The sequence below is a fragment of the Colobus angolensis genome, unplaced genomic scaffold (genome assembly GCF_000951035.1).
Source record: "Colobus angolensis palliatus isolate OR3802 unplaced genomic scaffold, Cang.pa_1.0 Scaffold584, whole genome shotgun sequence".
Classification (NCBI taxonomy): domain Eukaryota; kingdom Metazoa; phylum Chordata; class Mammalia; order Primates; family Cercopithecidae; genus Colobus; species Colobus angolensis.
The window spans coordinates 392664-409411 of record NW_012119421.1 but is presented as its reverse complement, the minus strand read 5'-3'; the positions used below and the strand labels follow the sequence as shown (position 1 = coordinate 409411).

Sequence of the window (16748 nt, the reverse complement as noted above, 5' to 3'; positions counted from 1 at the left end):
CTAGCGCCAGGCCAAGAAGCTGGGACGGCTGCTGGGAACCCAGGGCCGTCCTCCCGCTTCCTGTGATCTATCAGTCCTCCTTTCCGCGGAGGCTCGGCCTGGCGCACCTCAGGCCCGCAGCAGCACCAAGGCTTGGCGGCAGCTGCCACCTCCACAGACGGCAGCTGCAACCTCCACAGGCGGCCGTCAGGTGGCGCCGTGCCGGGGCCCGAGAGCAGGCAGGCCCGGGGAGGGGTGGGAGGGACTCAGCTACGCGCCTGGGGAGGCCGCGGGCCCTCGCGGACTACGGAACTTCCATCCTGTCGCCGGATTTTCACATCTGCCGGCCTAGAGGAAACAATGACGTTGGGATTTTGGGGGACTGCCCCTTGACTCGGGCGAATCAGACACGAACGGCCGACCCCTTGCTCTCTTCCATCCGTCTGCCGCCGCTCCTACCCACCGATTCCTAGAGCTCATTTGTCGCTCCTGCAGCCTCCAGGAATGCAAATAATTTCTCACTGGGTTTTGGTGAGGGCGGAGCTGCGGAGAAGCGCGCGCCCAACAGCTTTCGGCGCAGCTGGGTTCCCGGGCGCCGGCGGCTGCGGCCCTCAGATGGGGGCGGAGGCTGCAATATGCACAGGCGGCCACAGTGTGGCGCAAGCGCCCTGCGGTGAGACACGCTCGGAGCGCGACGCTCCAACCCATCATTTACGGGTCAAACCAAATAATCTAGAATCAAGTTGCTACGTGTGTCATACTCCTCCTGTTTTTGTCCCTAAACTTTTAGTAGAGTCATTTACATAGTTCAGTTTTTATCTCAGCTATGTTACAGAGTGGCAGGAAAATACTTTGTCTCCAAATTACAGCCCAAGTGTGAGCAGCATATCCTGAAGCTGGTTAGTAATCAACCAGAAAATCAGGAAGGTAAAGCAAACCTCTGGAGGCAAGGTCTGGACTCTGTGATATCGCCGCTTCTACCTACTTGAAGTTTCTCCTTGCAGTGCCGCACTTGGAGATTTGGACTTAATTGTTAAACAAAAAGAACAGTTACATTCTGCCTTCCTACAGGGCAAGGGCCTGGGACTCGCAGCATTTCTGTTGTCTCTAGAAATACAGGGGTTATGAGAAAGCCTCAAAAGAGAGGGCAAGAATAATATATCCATCTGTCATCATGAGTTACCCCCTTGTATGCCTAGAACATACATGGGGACATTCTCTTTTAGTAAAGTCAAAGAGAAAAGCCATGAACTAAGTGTCCTGAACAGAGGCGTGAGCCCTCTCAGTCTCACAGTCCCGTAGGAGTCATTTGTAAGTTCTATTTCCCTCCTTATCGTCTATACTAATCCCTCTTGTCTCCCAGAAATCTGCCCACTCCTGGCTGTGTGTGTGTCTCTTCGTCTCCCTCTCTCTCATTCTGTCTCTTTCTCTATCTTAATCTTCTGTCCCTATGCACCCACTCACCTTTTTACCTTGTTCTGAGAAATGAAATACTATTTTTCAAACTATGTAGTAGGATTATCAGGCTAGGCTTGATTTGTAAGTTTTTCAAGATTTCTTTAGAGTAGGCCTCATTTAAAGTCATCTCTGATGACCAAATTTCCAAATGTATCCCAGTTGCAGTCAGTTCATGTATTTGCTTTATTTAAGAGTTATATGCCATGAGACACACAGTTCTGGTGTTGTTGAACTTTTGGATGTTTGTGTGCAGTGCTCACGGGGAGGAAGTGGGCAGGGGACAGTCCAGATCGATGGCCACCCACTGAGCTGCTGCTACTTGGCCTCCTCAGGCTCCTTCCGGTGCACGCCTTCCTGCAGCTGTTCTTATTCTTGTTCCTGACACTCCAGCTCTTCTTCTAAATGTCTGTCTTCTTGAAGGCTGGAAGTTACCTTCTTCTCATGACCAGAATCCAAAGAGATTTCTAAATTCCACTTTTTCTTTCTTTTCAGTTCTTTACGTATTGTCACCCAGAGAACAGTGTTCACTAAAAACATTATTCCCACTACCAGATAGAAAAGGACATGAAGCCAGACAGGAGTTGGTAACTGGAGGCCTGAAACAGAAAAAGACAAAGAGAAGAGATACTATTTAGAGACCAGAGGGGTCTGGCTGAGTTATGTTTGGAGGGGAAGGTTGACTGAGACCTGATGTGCCTGTCCTCAAGGAGGCACTGGTCATTTTAGGGAGCAGGAAGGAACTGGCAGTAGCTCTAACTGGCTATATGGTGTATAGACGGGGACAGGCTCCTTGGAAGAGCTTAATTGCTGGGCCCTGTCAGTGGACTTACTCCCTAGTTCCAGAAACAACTGGTATGTCTATGCCATTTAATACTTGAAATGAATTTGGGTTGAAGATTAACTTTTTTCACCCCCAAGGAGCCTTTGTTCTGGAGCTCACAATCCCTCTGCCTCAGTTACACAGAGACACTTGGGAAGGTGGTGATTTGCAGTTTACAAAATCAGTGTCTGATAAATCCACCTTGTGAATTCCTTGAAGCAAAAACTATGCTCAAATGTTTTTATATCCCCAGACCTATGAAAATAGATAGGAGGAACTTGATAAATTGTTGGTGAGATTGTTGGTGAGGGGGAGGGAGGCAGGGAAGCAGGAAGAGAGAGTGAGAAGGGGGGTTATGGGGTGGAGGGAAGAGTGGGAGGGAGGGGAAAATAAAATAGAGAAGGAGAAGAAAAGAAGGACAGAGGAGAAAACGAAAGAAAGAAATGGAGGACGGAAAGGCAAAGGAAAAAGAAAAAGAAAGGAAAGGAAATTTAATAAAGTTTGCGAGGAGAAGAGTGATGTTCTGAATCAAGGATGGAAAGGTCTGCTCGTGGGCTTTTCCTGAAGAGACTTACCCCTCCTCTTTGGGCCATGAAACCCTTGAACAAACCTCAGTCCCATGGGAGATAAGGGAGTCCCTTCTCCTGCGCTAGTGGCTTCTCGTCATTCGCACTCACCAAGCACTTGAAGCTCCAACTCAGGGCTGCGCTTAAGGACATTTCCGTCTTCTGTGGTGGCCTCGCACCAGTATAACCCAGAGTCTTCTCTTCTAGCAGTTAGTATTTGGTATTCAGAGGATGTGTTCCTGCCTCGCAGGGTCTTGCTGCCCATGTAGAAGGAGAAGTAAAGCTGCAAACCAGGCCTCTGCAGAAGCAACTTTGTTTCACAGCTCAGGGTGACCGGATTCCCCTCCAGGAGCGGGGATGTCACAGATGCGTTCAGCACTGGAGCTGGAAATAGCTCTAAGGAGAAAGTTGATGGGGGACAGGGTTGCCTGTTGAGCATCCAGGTCCTTTTCACAAAAGACACATGCTTTACCCCCTTGGGAAACCTGGCCCTAGAAAATGCATCCATAAGGCATTAACCCTTCCTACTTCCAGCAGAGAGCCATTCTTGGGGTGTCCTAATAGACATAATTAGGGTTGCCAACTTGCTCAGTCCTACCGAGGATACCTCTAAACCAGTGGTCCCCAACCTTTTTGGCACTAGGGCTGGGTTTTGTGGAAGGCAATTTTTCCACAGCCGGGGGGTGGGGTGGGGATGGTTTTGGAAGGAAACCGTTCCACCTCAGATCATCAGGCATGCGCAGTTCACAATAGGGTTCGTGTTTCTATGAGAATCTAATGCCACCACTGATTGGACAGGAGGAGGAGCTCAGGCTGTACTGCTGACCCATGAGGAAGCTCATCTCCTGCTGTGCAGCCCAGTTCCTAACAGGCCACAGACCAGTAAGGGTTGGGAACCCCTGCTCTACATGGTCCATCCTTCCCTGAATGGCTATGTCATCTGGTAGATAACCATGCCCTTCTGGCAGTGGTCAACTAGGAGTGAACCCTGACTCACACATTTGCCATTTCAGTGACTCGTTACTTGTGTTCCTGACTTAGAAAGATAATCTGGAACAATAATTTCTTTCCCACAGGAGTGAACTTCTTTTTGTTCAGACAGAGAAAATTGTTAGTGATTGTATTAGGAGGAAAGGCTGTGAAAGGGTCAGAACAAGGCCATATGCAAACTGCTTAGCTTGCAGAGGCTCAGGAAGAAGTGGCGCCACAGAGGCTGCTTTGTCCCTGAGAGGTAGATGGACAGTATAACCTGTTCCTCATGTTTTCCAGGTTTCTCTTTCTATGGAGCTTTCATGAGATTCCATGGCATTATTTTCTAACTCTCCTAGCTACCTAGAGTGAGTCTCTATTCCTTACAACTAAAATAAGATGGATGAAATGGACCACCATTATGCCCTGACATTGACATCAGCTCTTGTGATTATTGATGGGGGGCTGCGGTACACTGGAAAGAGTAATGGACTGGGACCCAGAGACCTCAGTTCTGGTTCCAGCTACTGGTCATGGTGTGGCCTTTAGTAAGGCAGTTGACTTCTCTGGAGCCCAGTTTCTTCGCTTGTAAATTAAAGTGAGGAGTTTAGATTGTTTATGATGGTCCCTCAGGGGGAGGGACTATCAGTTCTATGACTATTCCGATACGATACCTTTCACAGTGACAGACACTCCTGCTGATGTGTAGCGATGCTTTCCCATGCCTGAGCAGTGGTAGGTGCCGTTGTGACTTATGTTGGTTTTCAGAATGGTGAGGTTAGAATTCCGGTAGAAAAACTTAAAGCATTTGCCATTTTGATAGTAAAGCACATTGTACACCAGCTTATCCTTCCATGCATGACACCTCAAGGCCAGAGGTTCTCCTTCTGTGAAGACTCTGCCGGATACCTGCAGTAGTAGCCAGCCTGAAAAAAGTGAACCCAAAATGTATGTATACAGTGCAGGAGGTACAAGGAGGCCCAAGCTTGGCCCTGTGGGCTTTCTGTTTTTCCTCCTTGCAACATCCAGCCTCAGAGCTCTGCTAAATCTCAGGCCTATATCCAGTTCCTCAAATATCTTTAGCTTCGGTGGAAAGAAAAGCAATCTTTACTGGCAACTGTGCACACGGCCCTTTCTTATCTTCCCTTTCCAGATCTCAGAAGTTGATTGAAACAGAAACAGTTCATACCGCATGGTAGACAGAATTCCAAAATGATCCCAATGACTCACTCCCATGTATAATCCCCTTGAGTGTGGGTGGAACGTATGACTTGCTTCTGGCCAACAGAATATGACAAGGGTGATAAAACGTCACTCTTGGGATTCCTACATTATGTAAGACTCTATCTTAGCAGTCTGGATGGAGAAAGTCCGCTGCTGAACTTGAAGAAGTAAGCTGCCATGCCAAGAGAGGGCCTACGAGAGCATCACAAGCCAAAGGCCTCTAGGAGCTGAGAGTGGCCCCCCACTGACGGGCAGCAAGAAAGTAGGAACCTCAGTCCTAGAACCGCAAAGAACTGAATTCTGCCAGTGACCTTGTGAGCCTAGAAGAGCTGAAGAAAGAAACACAGCAAAGTCAACACCCTGACTGCAGCCTTGGAAGACCCTCAGCAGAGCACTCAGCTAAGCTGTGATGGGAGTCCTGACCCATGGAAACAGGAAGATCATAAATGTATATTGTTGCAAGCTGCTGAACTTGTTACACAGCAATATAAAACAAATACACTCCAACTCTTGACAAATTTGTTAATAGGACCACAGATCCTAAGACAAACACACAGAAGGGCAAACATCCAGCTATAAACATCCTACCACATTGATATGAATACTCACATATGTAAGATCAATGATACCACTAGCAAAACAAGCTCCAAGTCAATTGTTTCTTCCTTTTGATGTACACCTCTACACATAACCAAAAACGTTTCAACTACTTTTCTTTTCTCCAGAGGCAGTTGGTTTGGCTAAATAAAAACGGGGTTCTTAGGAGACCAAGAAGGAGAAGAGACAATAGTGCTTTTCCCCTCTCCAGAACTTATCTAAGAATGGAAGGCAGGTGTTTCTATGCCATACGTAGCATGAATTTTACAGTCATGGATACGGATATAATGCTTCCAAATATAATTAATTATCTTCCCTCCCTTATTCCCACCCACAGCCAGGAGGTGCTGAAAGATTGCACTGCCCAAACTCTGCCATCTTTGCTTTATATATCCAAAAGAGTAGGAAATGGTATCACATCTCCATCAGAAACTGCCAAACACTAGTAATGGTAGAAAATATTTGAATGACACAATTAATAGGCTTGATTTTGTGGGATGCTCTACTTTAGAAAGAAAATTCATATGCTTTCCAAACACACATGCAATGTTAGAAAAATTAAGTGTGAATTAGGCCACAAAGCAATTTTCAACAAATACTAATGAACTGATACCATATTTAACACAAATTCTAACCAAAGTGCCATAACATGAGAAATCAATAACAAAAAACCACCCTCCAAAAAACATCTAAATAATTCATGAATAAAATAATATATAATGGAAATTTATAAATTTTTAAACTTAAATGGTAGTGGGAGTATTGTATATCAAAATTCACGAGATGCAGCTTTTCGCAGACATTACTAATTTCCTACTCAACAATCATTCCCCCATCTTCATGACTTTGGAGTCAGCCATATGATTAGGACTCGGGTCCACCAACCAGCTTCATTTTCTTGGTCTTAGCATATAGTGATTAAATTGAAATGACTCAGAGTCAGTGAGCTGCAAATGAATTCCCCATGGCTGACTGTGGCAAAACATTTTAAAATAGGGCATAGAGAGCACCAACCAAAAATTTTGGTGTATTGTACTGTAGTAAAATTAACAAGTCTTGTTCATTGAAAACAAACAAAACTATAATATGACAGTGAAAAGAAAAGCCACAGAGTGGGAGAAGATATTTAAGACACTTGAAAAAGGACTTATATCCAGAATATATAAATAACTCCTATAAGTCAGTAAGAAAAAGACAGACAATAGAAACATTGTCAAAAAGACCTTACAAAAAAGGATACCCAAATAGGTAATAAACATGTGAAAAATGGTCAATATCATAGTCATTAAGGAAATGCTTAATTTGCATTTGTGTATCCAAGAGTGGGAAATTGTAACATACCTCCATCAGAAACTGTCAAACACTAGTAATGGTAGAAAATATTTGAATCATGTTTGAAAAATGTCCACAGCATTACTATTTGTAAGAGGTCAAAACCAGAAACAGCCTGAGTCCCTCAGCAGAACGGGAAAATATGAAATATACAGTAATAAGAACAAATGAACTTCAATTTATGACATGTATACAGTTCACAATCATAATGTTGAGAAAAATAAACCAGACACAAAAGAGTACATCCTCTCCCATACTGTAGCCCTTTATATGAAGTTCAAAAATAGGCCAAAAACCTATGGTGCTGGAAGTCAGTGTCAGGGGGTGGAGTAGAAATGGGCAAGAAGGAGTTTCTGAGGTGTTGGAAATGTCTAAAATAGATCGGGATGCTGTTTACTTTGCAAAAATTTACCGCGGTGTACATTTATGGCTTGCTGTACATAAGTTACATTTCAATGAAAATTCACATTAAAATGTGATGTAAAAAAGATATGGTTTTCAATAAGTCACTGATGTGGGTGTCCTAGAGTCTATGTAGTGGTGAAGAAAACAGCCTCTTCCCAGCCCTAGTCCTTTAGTTGTCACTTGAACCATGAAACACTTCTGCTTGAACTATCCAAAGTGTCTTGTTGAAACAGCTCTGTCAGAGGTTGCAGTGAACCAAGATCGCACCACTGCATTCCAGCCTGGGCGCCAGTGTGAGACTCTGTCTCGAAAAAAAACAAGGAACCAGCTCTGTCAGCTTCCCTCACCTCTCCATCCTAAGAACTTATTTACAGAGACCTAAGGGACACACAAGAAACTTCAAGCCTTCCCTCAGACATTCTCGACACTTCCTTGGCTAAAACACATTTCCTCTAACAGCAGCCATGTCTGCAGAAAGGTAATTTTGCCTCTAGTGTGGATTAACTTTTGCAGTATCACTTTCAAAGAAGTTTAAAGTCATTACTTCTGAATAACTAAATAATACATTTGGTTATTTTGTCTTGCATATTGAATGAAGCATTTTCCCCTGAAGATTGCAGTCTCCATCTCTTGACGAATAGCATCTCCTTACAGGTTTAACTGGGTGGTGGGCTTTTCTGCTTCCATTTATTAATATATGACAATAAGTCCATGTCCAGATTATCTTACAGATATACTATGAAATGTGCCCCAGGAATGTATGTGTAAAGATGATTATTGCAGCAGTGCTTATAAAATCGAAAGAGTGGAAACATCTTAAAAATTTGCTAATAGGCAGAATGGTTAAATTAATTCTGCTACAGCTGTGCAGCAGACATTTTAAAGTAGATTTCTATTAAGTGATAAAAGTAAGATGTAGGACAATACTTAAAAAGTGCTCTACCAACCACAGCTTTAAAACTATGTATATGCGTGTATATATATATAGTTTATATATAATGCTAATATGTATATATACACATAATATGTGTGTATATATGTGTGTGTGTGTGTGTATATATATATATGCAGTTTTGTTTCTGCGGAAGGTGACTGCAGATGTTCATTATTGCCCATTTGTTTGGATTATTATCATTTACTTTGTGCAGGCATACATTTGGAATCATGATACAATCTTAGCGCCTAAGTCTCACTCTAGGCATTCTGCTTACAGCTGGCCCAGCTGAGGCACTGTTGGGACATAGTTTAAGGACCTGCTGTGATGTTTTGAGTATATTGATTTAGTTTCACCTGGTAGGTACATAGTGCTGAGACCTGCATCAGATAAATTGACACACACACATCTGGTGTCCAGCAAGGAGAGAACGCAGAGGAAGACCTTGCGGTTTCCGGCCCTCCTGGTCCAAGCCATAATTACCTCTGTGGATTTCCAGCTGTATGGGGTCACTTCGCCCTGAGGGACCTCTCTGGCATCTGTATTCACCACTGTCCTTGACACTGGCAGAGGTGATTCTGTAGCTGGGGGTCGAGGTCTGAGTGGCTGTGCCATTGAGAAACCACTGTGTGGAGTTGCTCCCAGGCAGACGGGGCACCTCACACTGTAAGGTTACGGTTTCCTCTTGGAACACGCTGACCCATGGAGGCTGCAAAGTGATCACTGCCTTTGTGGTATCTACTTGGAGGTTACAAGAAGAAAAAGAAAAAGATCAAGTGGAGTAAAGGGGAGGGCTCTGAGTGACTGGTGAGGCTTTTGTGGATAGCACAAGGAAAAAATACATACTTCGATTTACTTGAAAAATAAGCAAGTGGAAACCTACAAAAGCCAGCCTTTACGAGTGTCCAACTCCTGCTGCAGAGACCTCTGTTCATGTTATGAAATCCCCATCTGGGTGTTGGGAATTTGGGGCTGCTGAGGATTCAATTACTGATGTAGGTTTTCCGGTTGGGAGCAATGAAGCAGGGTTTTAGACTTGGGCAAGCCGAGCGGAGCTGTGTTCCTTGTCCTCTGAACTACACTGTCTCTGAGAGTACAGAGCGGGGCTTCCGCAGCTTGTGCGTTGGAAACAGAGGTTCAAACTCCTCTCTTTGAAACTTTCAGTATTTGCCTGGCTCTTTCTGAGGAGAAAAAACCCACTCTGCTTTCTTGTAAAGGAGACTGGTTTAGGGGATGTTGGGAAACCCAGCAGACTTCTTCAGTGTTTGTGCAATTCTGGCTCTTTCCTGCTGTTACAGATACATTTAGGCATTTCGTTCAGAGGGATGAACTCATTCAGGAAACTTTAGAAAGAAAGCTTACAAAACATGGTTTTTATGAAAATCATGCTCTGAATATGGGAGATTTTACATAATTTATGAATCTTTCTTCTTTCTCTGCTTCCCCTATATGCTCTTCTTCAGGTTAACAGGATCCAACCTTTGGAAGTAGGAAAGTGGCATAGGAGGAGAAGCTGAGTTAGAGGTCACTCACCCACTTGCCCATCAACTGGAACTGCAAGAGATCAGAGAATAAAGATATCAGTTGGTCCAGGGAAAATGATGAGGAAGAGAGAACTGGGGAGACATAATTAATGTAGACTCCGAGGGATCAACTCAGGTCTCTGAGTTTCTATTTCTCTCTTTCAAAATCCAGTACTAACAGAACTGAACAAGCTGTAGGTGGTTATCAATGAAACTTCACTGTGCTGTTTCCAGGCTTAATGCTACCTCAGGGTCCCCCTTCCCATCCTTTTGATAAAATAAACTCTAATAAACCATGGAAGCACAGATACAAGTTGTCTCCACACTCATGAGTTCTACCCAAAGTTACCACAGGAAGACAAAACTCTTGACTCCCCACAGCCACAGCCTGTACCCTTCTAACTATCCCCTCTGAGTCCAACTTACCCCAAAGGAGCAGAGCTGTCAAGAACCACATGTTGTCTCCAAGCTGGTGGGAGCAGCGAAATCTGTAACATGCAAGATATTGAAGAGGTTCTGCTGGGGCTCCAGAGCCAAATTAGAAAAGAGGAAGGAAATTGCCTTTTCTGACTGTTCCTTTTCTGGGAAATACATCTTGAATTTTGAAACATGCTTTCCCCATGCTCATACCTCCTAGCGCATCTCTCCCACTTTGAAGTTCTAATTTTTAGGTTATGAACTCTCAGAATCCAGGGAAAAGGCTAAAGTTGTATTGATATTCCATTCTGATTATTTTTTCCCTCTGTCGTTTCTGTTTCTTAGGGTTGGAATATGGCAAAACCTCACTCTTATCATTGGTTCGATGCCTGGCTAATGCCTCCAAATGATCCTTTGGATCCAGAAGTTTCTATATCAGCCTCTATGAGGCCATGGGAAAAGTCACGCATCTACAAGAGCTGCCCTAATGCAAACCAGCCTCTGCTCCTCTGGGGACACAGACAGGATCAATCTCCCATTTTGGTTAAAAAAGTAAACAAACTCTCTTCCTGAAAGACATCATAAATTTGGAGTGTTTATTTTGGCTAAATCCAAGGTAATTAAATGTTTAATGTGGATGCTATGGAGACGAAAAATAACTCATGACCATGGATAGGAATGTCTTCAAGGAAAGAGTTTTAGAGTACCAGTGGTGAGCTGTGTGCCACCAAACTGAGGTGGCTCCTGAGACAGAGTTGCAACCCTACAAAAAGATTTTTAGGTATTGTGGTAAGAGAGAAAGAGAGCTAAACAGAAACTAGGATGAATTCAATGAGTACAGAGAGACTGGCAATCTTACTGGCAGAGAATGAAAAATGACAAATCATGCTGTAGATTGACGTACTGGCCCCAGCTTCTCACCACTCCCTGAGTCTACACTCTCTCCACAGCCTCATGAGGGTACCTCTCTGACTCTTGACTGTGGCTCATCGTGCAACTTTCACTGGCCAGCGAAATGTGAATGGAAACGACACGGTGCTAATTTCAAACTTAGCACTTAGGAAGCTTCACACATTATCTCTCATCCTCTTGTTCTCCTGTGACTGCTGACACAAGAACCTTTTTCAGCTAGTCAACCACAGTGCAAAACAGAGCGGTCCTAAACATTGTGGTTTGAGGCGGAACTGCCTCACCTGCCTTGCAACAGTGAGAACTAAACGCTTACCATTATATGCCACTGAGATTTTAAGATTGCTATACGAGCAAGAGCTGACTGACACAAATGAAAAGCAAGGAAGAAAGGCCAGGAAGAACTCAGGGTGTTCTGAAGAGATGAGAGAAGTCTCAGTTTGTCAAAATTTATATTCAAAGCCTATATTTGTAACTATTTTACTATTTTGTCTCCAAAGTTTTCCACTGTATGCATGTCCCATAATTTATTTCACCAACTTCTCTTCATGAACATGTAGGTTATTTCTAATTTTTTACTGTATGACCAGTGAAAAATATTGCTTACCACCATAAGTAGTCTTGTGCCTACCTTTAAACATTTGACTTATTGTTTCCTTAGGACACATTCCTAGAATCAGTAGCGCTTACTCAAAGGAAATGTGCATTTTTTCCTTTGGATAAGATGCTGTCAGATTGTCTATGATCATTATCCTCATCACTGCATAAGTTTTAGAGTGCTTATTACATGCCAGATAAATATGCTTGATACATATTTTCTTATTTAAGCCTCACAGTAATCTATGAGTAGACATTATTATCTCCATTTTATAAATAATAAATCTAGTGAAAGAGGAGATCGGTAATTTGCCCAAGGTTGTAAAAAGTAGAAGCAGGATTCAAAATTAGACAGTTTGATTTCCCTTACATACTGACTGATGGAGTATAACAGTGCTCACCCCATGCCTTGCGATTTCTGCTTTGTAGTAAAATAGCTACTTATTTGAAAAATAAGTGAAATCATTTCATTGATTAGGATAACATGAGGGAATTAGGATTGTTATATAAGAGAATGTAAGATCTATAGCCAGGAAGGATAAAATTCTTTCTTTCTAATAAGTATCTGTTGTTTCCAAATGTTGAGGAAATAGCCATTGATGTAGGTTTAAATTCATGTAAGAACAGCTAGAAAAATGGGGTAAACATAGTAACAAATGCAGACAGAGTAGTCTTCTAGTATTTGATAGACAATGAAAATCATGATGCTCTGTTCTCACTTATAAGTGGGAGCTGAACGATGAGAAGACACGGACACATGGTGGGGGAAAAACACACACTGCGGCCAGTCGGGTGGGGTTGGGGGAAGGAGAGTGTCAGGAAGAACGGCTAATAAATACTGGGCTTAATACCTAGGTGATGGGTTGATCTGTGCAGCAAATCACTATGGCACACGTTTATCTATGTAATAAACCTGCACATCCCGCACATGTACCCCAGAACTTAAAATAAAAATTCGTGGAAAAAAATCATGATGCTCAGGAGAACCATTAGGAGAATTTACATCTATACATAACATTTGTATTTCCATATATTAATACTTTTTTTTTTTTTTGAGGCGAAATCTCGCTCTGTCACCCAGGCTGGAGTGCAGTGGCACGATCTTGGCTCACTGCAACCTCCACCCCCCAGGTTCAAGCGATTCTCCTGCCTCAGCCTCCCCAGTAGCTGGGACCACAGGTGCATGCCACCACGCCCAGCTAATTTTTATATTTTCAGTAGAGACAGGATTTTACCATGTTGGCCAGGATAGTCTCAATCTCTTGACCTTGTGACTCCTGCCTCAGCCTCCCAAAGTGCTGGGATTACAGGCATGAGCCACTGTGCCTGGCCACTGATACTTTTATAATGCCATTATACTCATAGACTTCATTCTTTTAAAATCACTTTTCAAATACAATTTTCTCAAAGGTAGATGCAAAATCTTATTTGCCAATTTTAAGAAAAATTGCTCTCTTGTCTACTACAGAAAATGATTTATGAACAATTATTTGATATGTTTTTTAAAAGATAGGATGGACTGGGTGCAGTGGCTCACGCCTGTAATCCCAACATTTTGGGAGGCCAAGGTGTGTGGATTGCTTGAGCCCAGGAATTTGAAACTGACCTGGGTAATATGCTGAGATCCCGTCTCTACTAAAAATAAAAAGAATTAGCTGGGCATGGTAGTTCATGCCTATGGTCCCAGCTACTTGGGAGGCTGAGGCAGGAGGATTGCTTGAGTCTGGGAAGTTAAGGCTGCAGTGCACTGTGATTGTGTCACTGCACTCTAGCCTGAGTGACAGAGCAAGACCCTGTCTCAAAAGCAAACAAATAAATGCTAAGATAATTTAAATCTCATAAATAATTGACCAATACTTTATTTTATTTTCATCTCTTTATGAGTAAAAAACAGTAATGCTTTATTTCCTACTCAATTCCTTCTCTGATGATCGTGTGTTTTAGAAACTATTCAAATGTATCTGCTAAATTTTAAGTAAAGAATTGCTTATAAGTAATTGTCTATAGCACAATTTTGCTTAATATGTTTTGTATACTGTTGTAACAGATCTCGGACAGGTGAAATATATAACTTTTATGTAGTTGCTAATGCTTGAGGTGTTTTTCAAAGATTCACATAAAGTTTACCTGATGTTTTTCTTCAACTGCCATTCATTATACAAAGTTCCCCAGTGGTTCAATTTTAAGTTTCCATTAGGAACTCATTAATTTTTTTTCTTAGTTATTCTTACTACTCAATCTTTTATTTTCAAAAATTCTCATCTATGATTTTATAGGGACTTTACAGTTAATTTCTGGAGATATTAAAATTTATCTTTTATAAGTTATTTCAATTTGGGATGACCTTGTCCATTTCCTCTTCCCCTGACTTCACCTTTTTGTGTTGTCATGAATATGTCTAACATTCATGAATAGACATTCATGAATATATCTATTTTCCTATGTGCCCTTGAGATTCTTTCCTAAGCTTTTAAGGGATCAACTCGTTATGAATCTCAGTCTGTTTGCTTTTGCATATGCAGTTTTCATCTTTCCCCAGATAGCAAGGTCACTCCATTTTGATTTTGTTCCCGTATCACAGCAGCAAGCGGAGAAGGATGGGAAAAGGGTTAAAACATTTATGTAGCTTGTGTTCCTAAAAATAGCTATCATCTGAAATGGAAAAACTCTTCACATGAGCTCCTTCCCCAGCTTTTAACTGCCTGATAATGTGAGTCAGGTGCAGACACTGCAGCGCTATTCTGAAAGACCGTCATTTAGTACATAAGTGTGACAGACTACAGTGGCTTGTTAGATCATAAAGTATGAAAGCTCATGATCTTCCCTGTCCCCTAACCCAGCACCACTTTTCCTTGACCATCTTGGTGTGTCCGAAAAGCACCTTCAGAGTCATGGTGACAGGGACAGGGGGGAATTGGCTGAGATGGAGCGCTCTAGGTAGGAGAGATAGAAGTGTCAGAAAGGTACATGAGGTAAGAGGTTGGCCACAGACTCGTCCTACTTCTTTGCCCTTGTCCTGCCCCAGGGCTCTTCACTTTCTTTTAGAACTTAAAAAAGTCGACTAATATTTTACGCAAATGAAAAAATGTGTAATATATATGTGTATATGGTTAATGATGCAAAATTAAAAAATGAATATTTATAAACCCACAACCCAAACTAACAACTAGAATATTATTAATGACATACCAGATTTCCAGCCAAGATGGAGTAGCAGAGACTGGATTTATCCTCTCATCTGAAACAAAATTAAACTAAACAAAAGAACAAAGTACATGAAACAATGTTTTTTTGAAACTGTGGACATCAGGCAACAAAAGACAGTCATCTCTGAGAGATAGGGAAGAAAAAAGATGAACCCTGCAATTGCCTCACCTACTGAATTGAGAGGGTCTCCAGGCTGTGGTACAGGGAGGGGAACTCAGGCAGATCCCAGTGGAGTCCCAGAATTGAGGAGACAGAGCTGAGTCTGGAGAGACCAAGGTGGCTAGAGAGCTCGTGGATCAAAGAAATGGAAATGAAAAAGCTACACACAGAGAGAATTCCAGAGATCTGCTGAGGGTCCCCACCAAGTACTCAGCAGAGTAGTAATCAGTGTGTTGATCTAGAAGGAAGAGGCTGAAGCACAAGATATAATTTAAAGAGTTTACTTGAGCCAAAGTGAAGACAGTTGCCCAGGACACACTTCCAAGTTAACTCAGGGAGTGCTCAGTCAGCCTTTGTTACAAGCAGGTTTTTAAAGGCAAAGATAAGGAGGAGTGGGTGGATACAAAGTTCTTTGATAGAAATTTTCATTGGCTTACAGAGATGACATTGATTAGTTATTGGCTATACATTGTTGAACTGTAGGGTATGAGTTATGGTGTCCAGCATATGGCATTTTATGGCTGCTTGGCATCAGTCAGTCTGGAGCCCATATAGCAAGTGGCTTTGTGAGATAATTATTTAGCTCAAGGGGAGTGATGTGACTGCAGTTTCATTCCAATGCCTCTCTGAGCCTGATAATTTAAAGGAGCTCACATTCCTCAGTTAAAAGGTTTCTTCCTCTTCTTCTTCTTTTTTTTTATTTCACAAGTGCATGTATGTGAAAAAACTACCCCAGGAAAGAACCACTTGAAAGTATTAGCTAGAACAGTACCCTACACTCACACAGGGCTGGAAATAGTGCCAGTTCCCCAAAAAGGAGAGCACAATTCACAAGACATGTGATAGAGAACCCAGAAGGGACTTACCTCAGTAAAGACAGGGAAAATAGAAAAAGACTAAAATCCAACTTCTAGAGATGAAAACCAGTATGCTGGATGGGATTAAGAGCACATTAGATCACAGAAAAAAAGATTATTGAATGCAAAGACAGAGCAATAAAAACAATCCAAAATGAAACAGAGGGTTAAAAAGAAAATGAGAAGAGCATCGGTGAGGTGTGGGACAACTTCAAGTGGCCTAATACATGTGTAATTGTGAAAGGAGGGGCCAGCTGGGTTTCCTGGGTCAAATAGGGGCTCAGAAAGCTGTACAACTCACTCATTTCCTGCATCAGAACTTACTTTGGTCCTGAATGAATAATATTAAAGAATATACGCTTAAAATATTCCTAACACCAGGATTTGTGCATGTGTTTTCTTCCCTAAAAAAGCTATAAACAGCAAAAATTTTGCTGTAAGCTTCCCCGTGTCCTCTCTGCCTCTCTCCCTTCCCCCTCCCCCAAAACTCAAAGGAATATTAAATGCCCATTTTTCTATGACCAGCGAACCTTATCTATGCTCCCAATTCCAATTCCTCGTAAACATACTTTATAAAGTCCTGTAAGATCCTGTTTCCTTTGCCATGCCGCTGCAAGGTCATAAAATAAATAAAGCCTAAGTCGCAATTCTGGTTTTCCTCAAAATCTAAGACATGTTGAAAGGGACCAGGACAGCAAAGACCAGGGCTGCAAAACAACTCCCCAACTAACTTAGGCAAACAATTCCAGGAATCTAGAAAGCAGAACAGACTGGGTGAGCAGACCGGGAAAACAA

At 42.4% G+C, this 16748-nt stretch overlaps 2 protein-coding genes across 3 annotated transcripts in view; one reads left to right on the top strand and one right to left on the bottom strand.

The window, feature by feature from the left end:
- LOC105526276 (histone H2B type 2-F) overlaps positions 1-10319 on the top strand; it is a 30053-nt gene extending 19734 nt beyond the window's left edge. The window contains exon 2 of the mRNA XM_011962220.1: positions 9748-10319. Coding sequence (XP_011817610.1) covers positions 9748-9775 — 28 coding nt within the window. The 3' untranslated portion in view covers positions 9776-10319. The remainder of the gene's footprint in view (positions 1-9747) is intronic.
- On the bottom strand, positions 723-10312 carry FCGR1A (Fc fragment of IgG, high affinity Ia, receptor (CD64)). Of its 2 annotated transcripts, none has more exons than XM_011962223.1 (6): positions 10234-10312; positions 9818-9838; positions 8768-9022; positions 4467-4718; positions 2935-3219; positions 723-2033 (listed from the first exon to the last, which is right to left on the bottom strand). In XM_011962223.1, the coding sequence occupies exons 1-6, from the start codon at positions 10262-10264 to the stop codon at positions 1804-1806; spliced, it is 1074 nt and encodes a 357-aa protein (XP_011817613.1). In that variant the 5' UTR covers positions 10265-10312; the 3' UTR covers positions 723-1803. The 2 variants fall into 2 exon arrangements, with proteins under 2 accessions (XP_011817613.1, XP_011817612.1); XM_011962222.1 differs by having other exon boundaries at positions 1591-2033; positions 8768-9025; positions 10234-10291.
- Positions 10320-16748: the final 6429 nt, after the last annotated feature.

Excerpts from the sequence above, each read along its gene's own strand:
- FCGR1A (XM_011962222.1), bottom strand. The coding sequence starts at position 10,264 with ATGTGGTTCTTGACAGCTCTGCTCCTTTGGG. Across the intron at positions 9,839-10,233 it reads GACAGCTCTGCTCCTTTGGG|TTCCAGTTGATGGGCAAGTG; the intron begins GTAAGTTGGACT and ends GATCTCTTGCAG. Across the intron at positions 4,719-8,767 it reads ACAGCTGGAAATCCACAGAG|GCTGGCTACTACTGCAGGTA; the intron begins GTAATTATGGCT and ends CACTTTTTTCAG.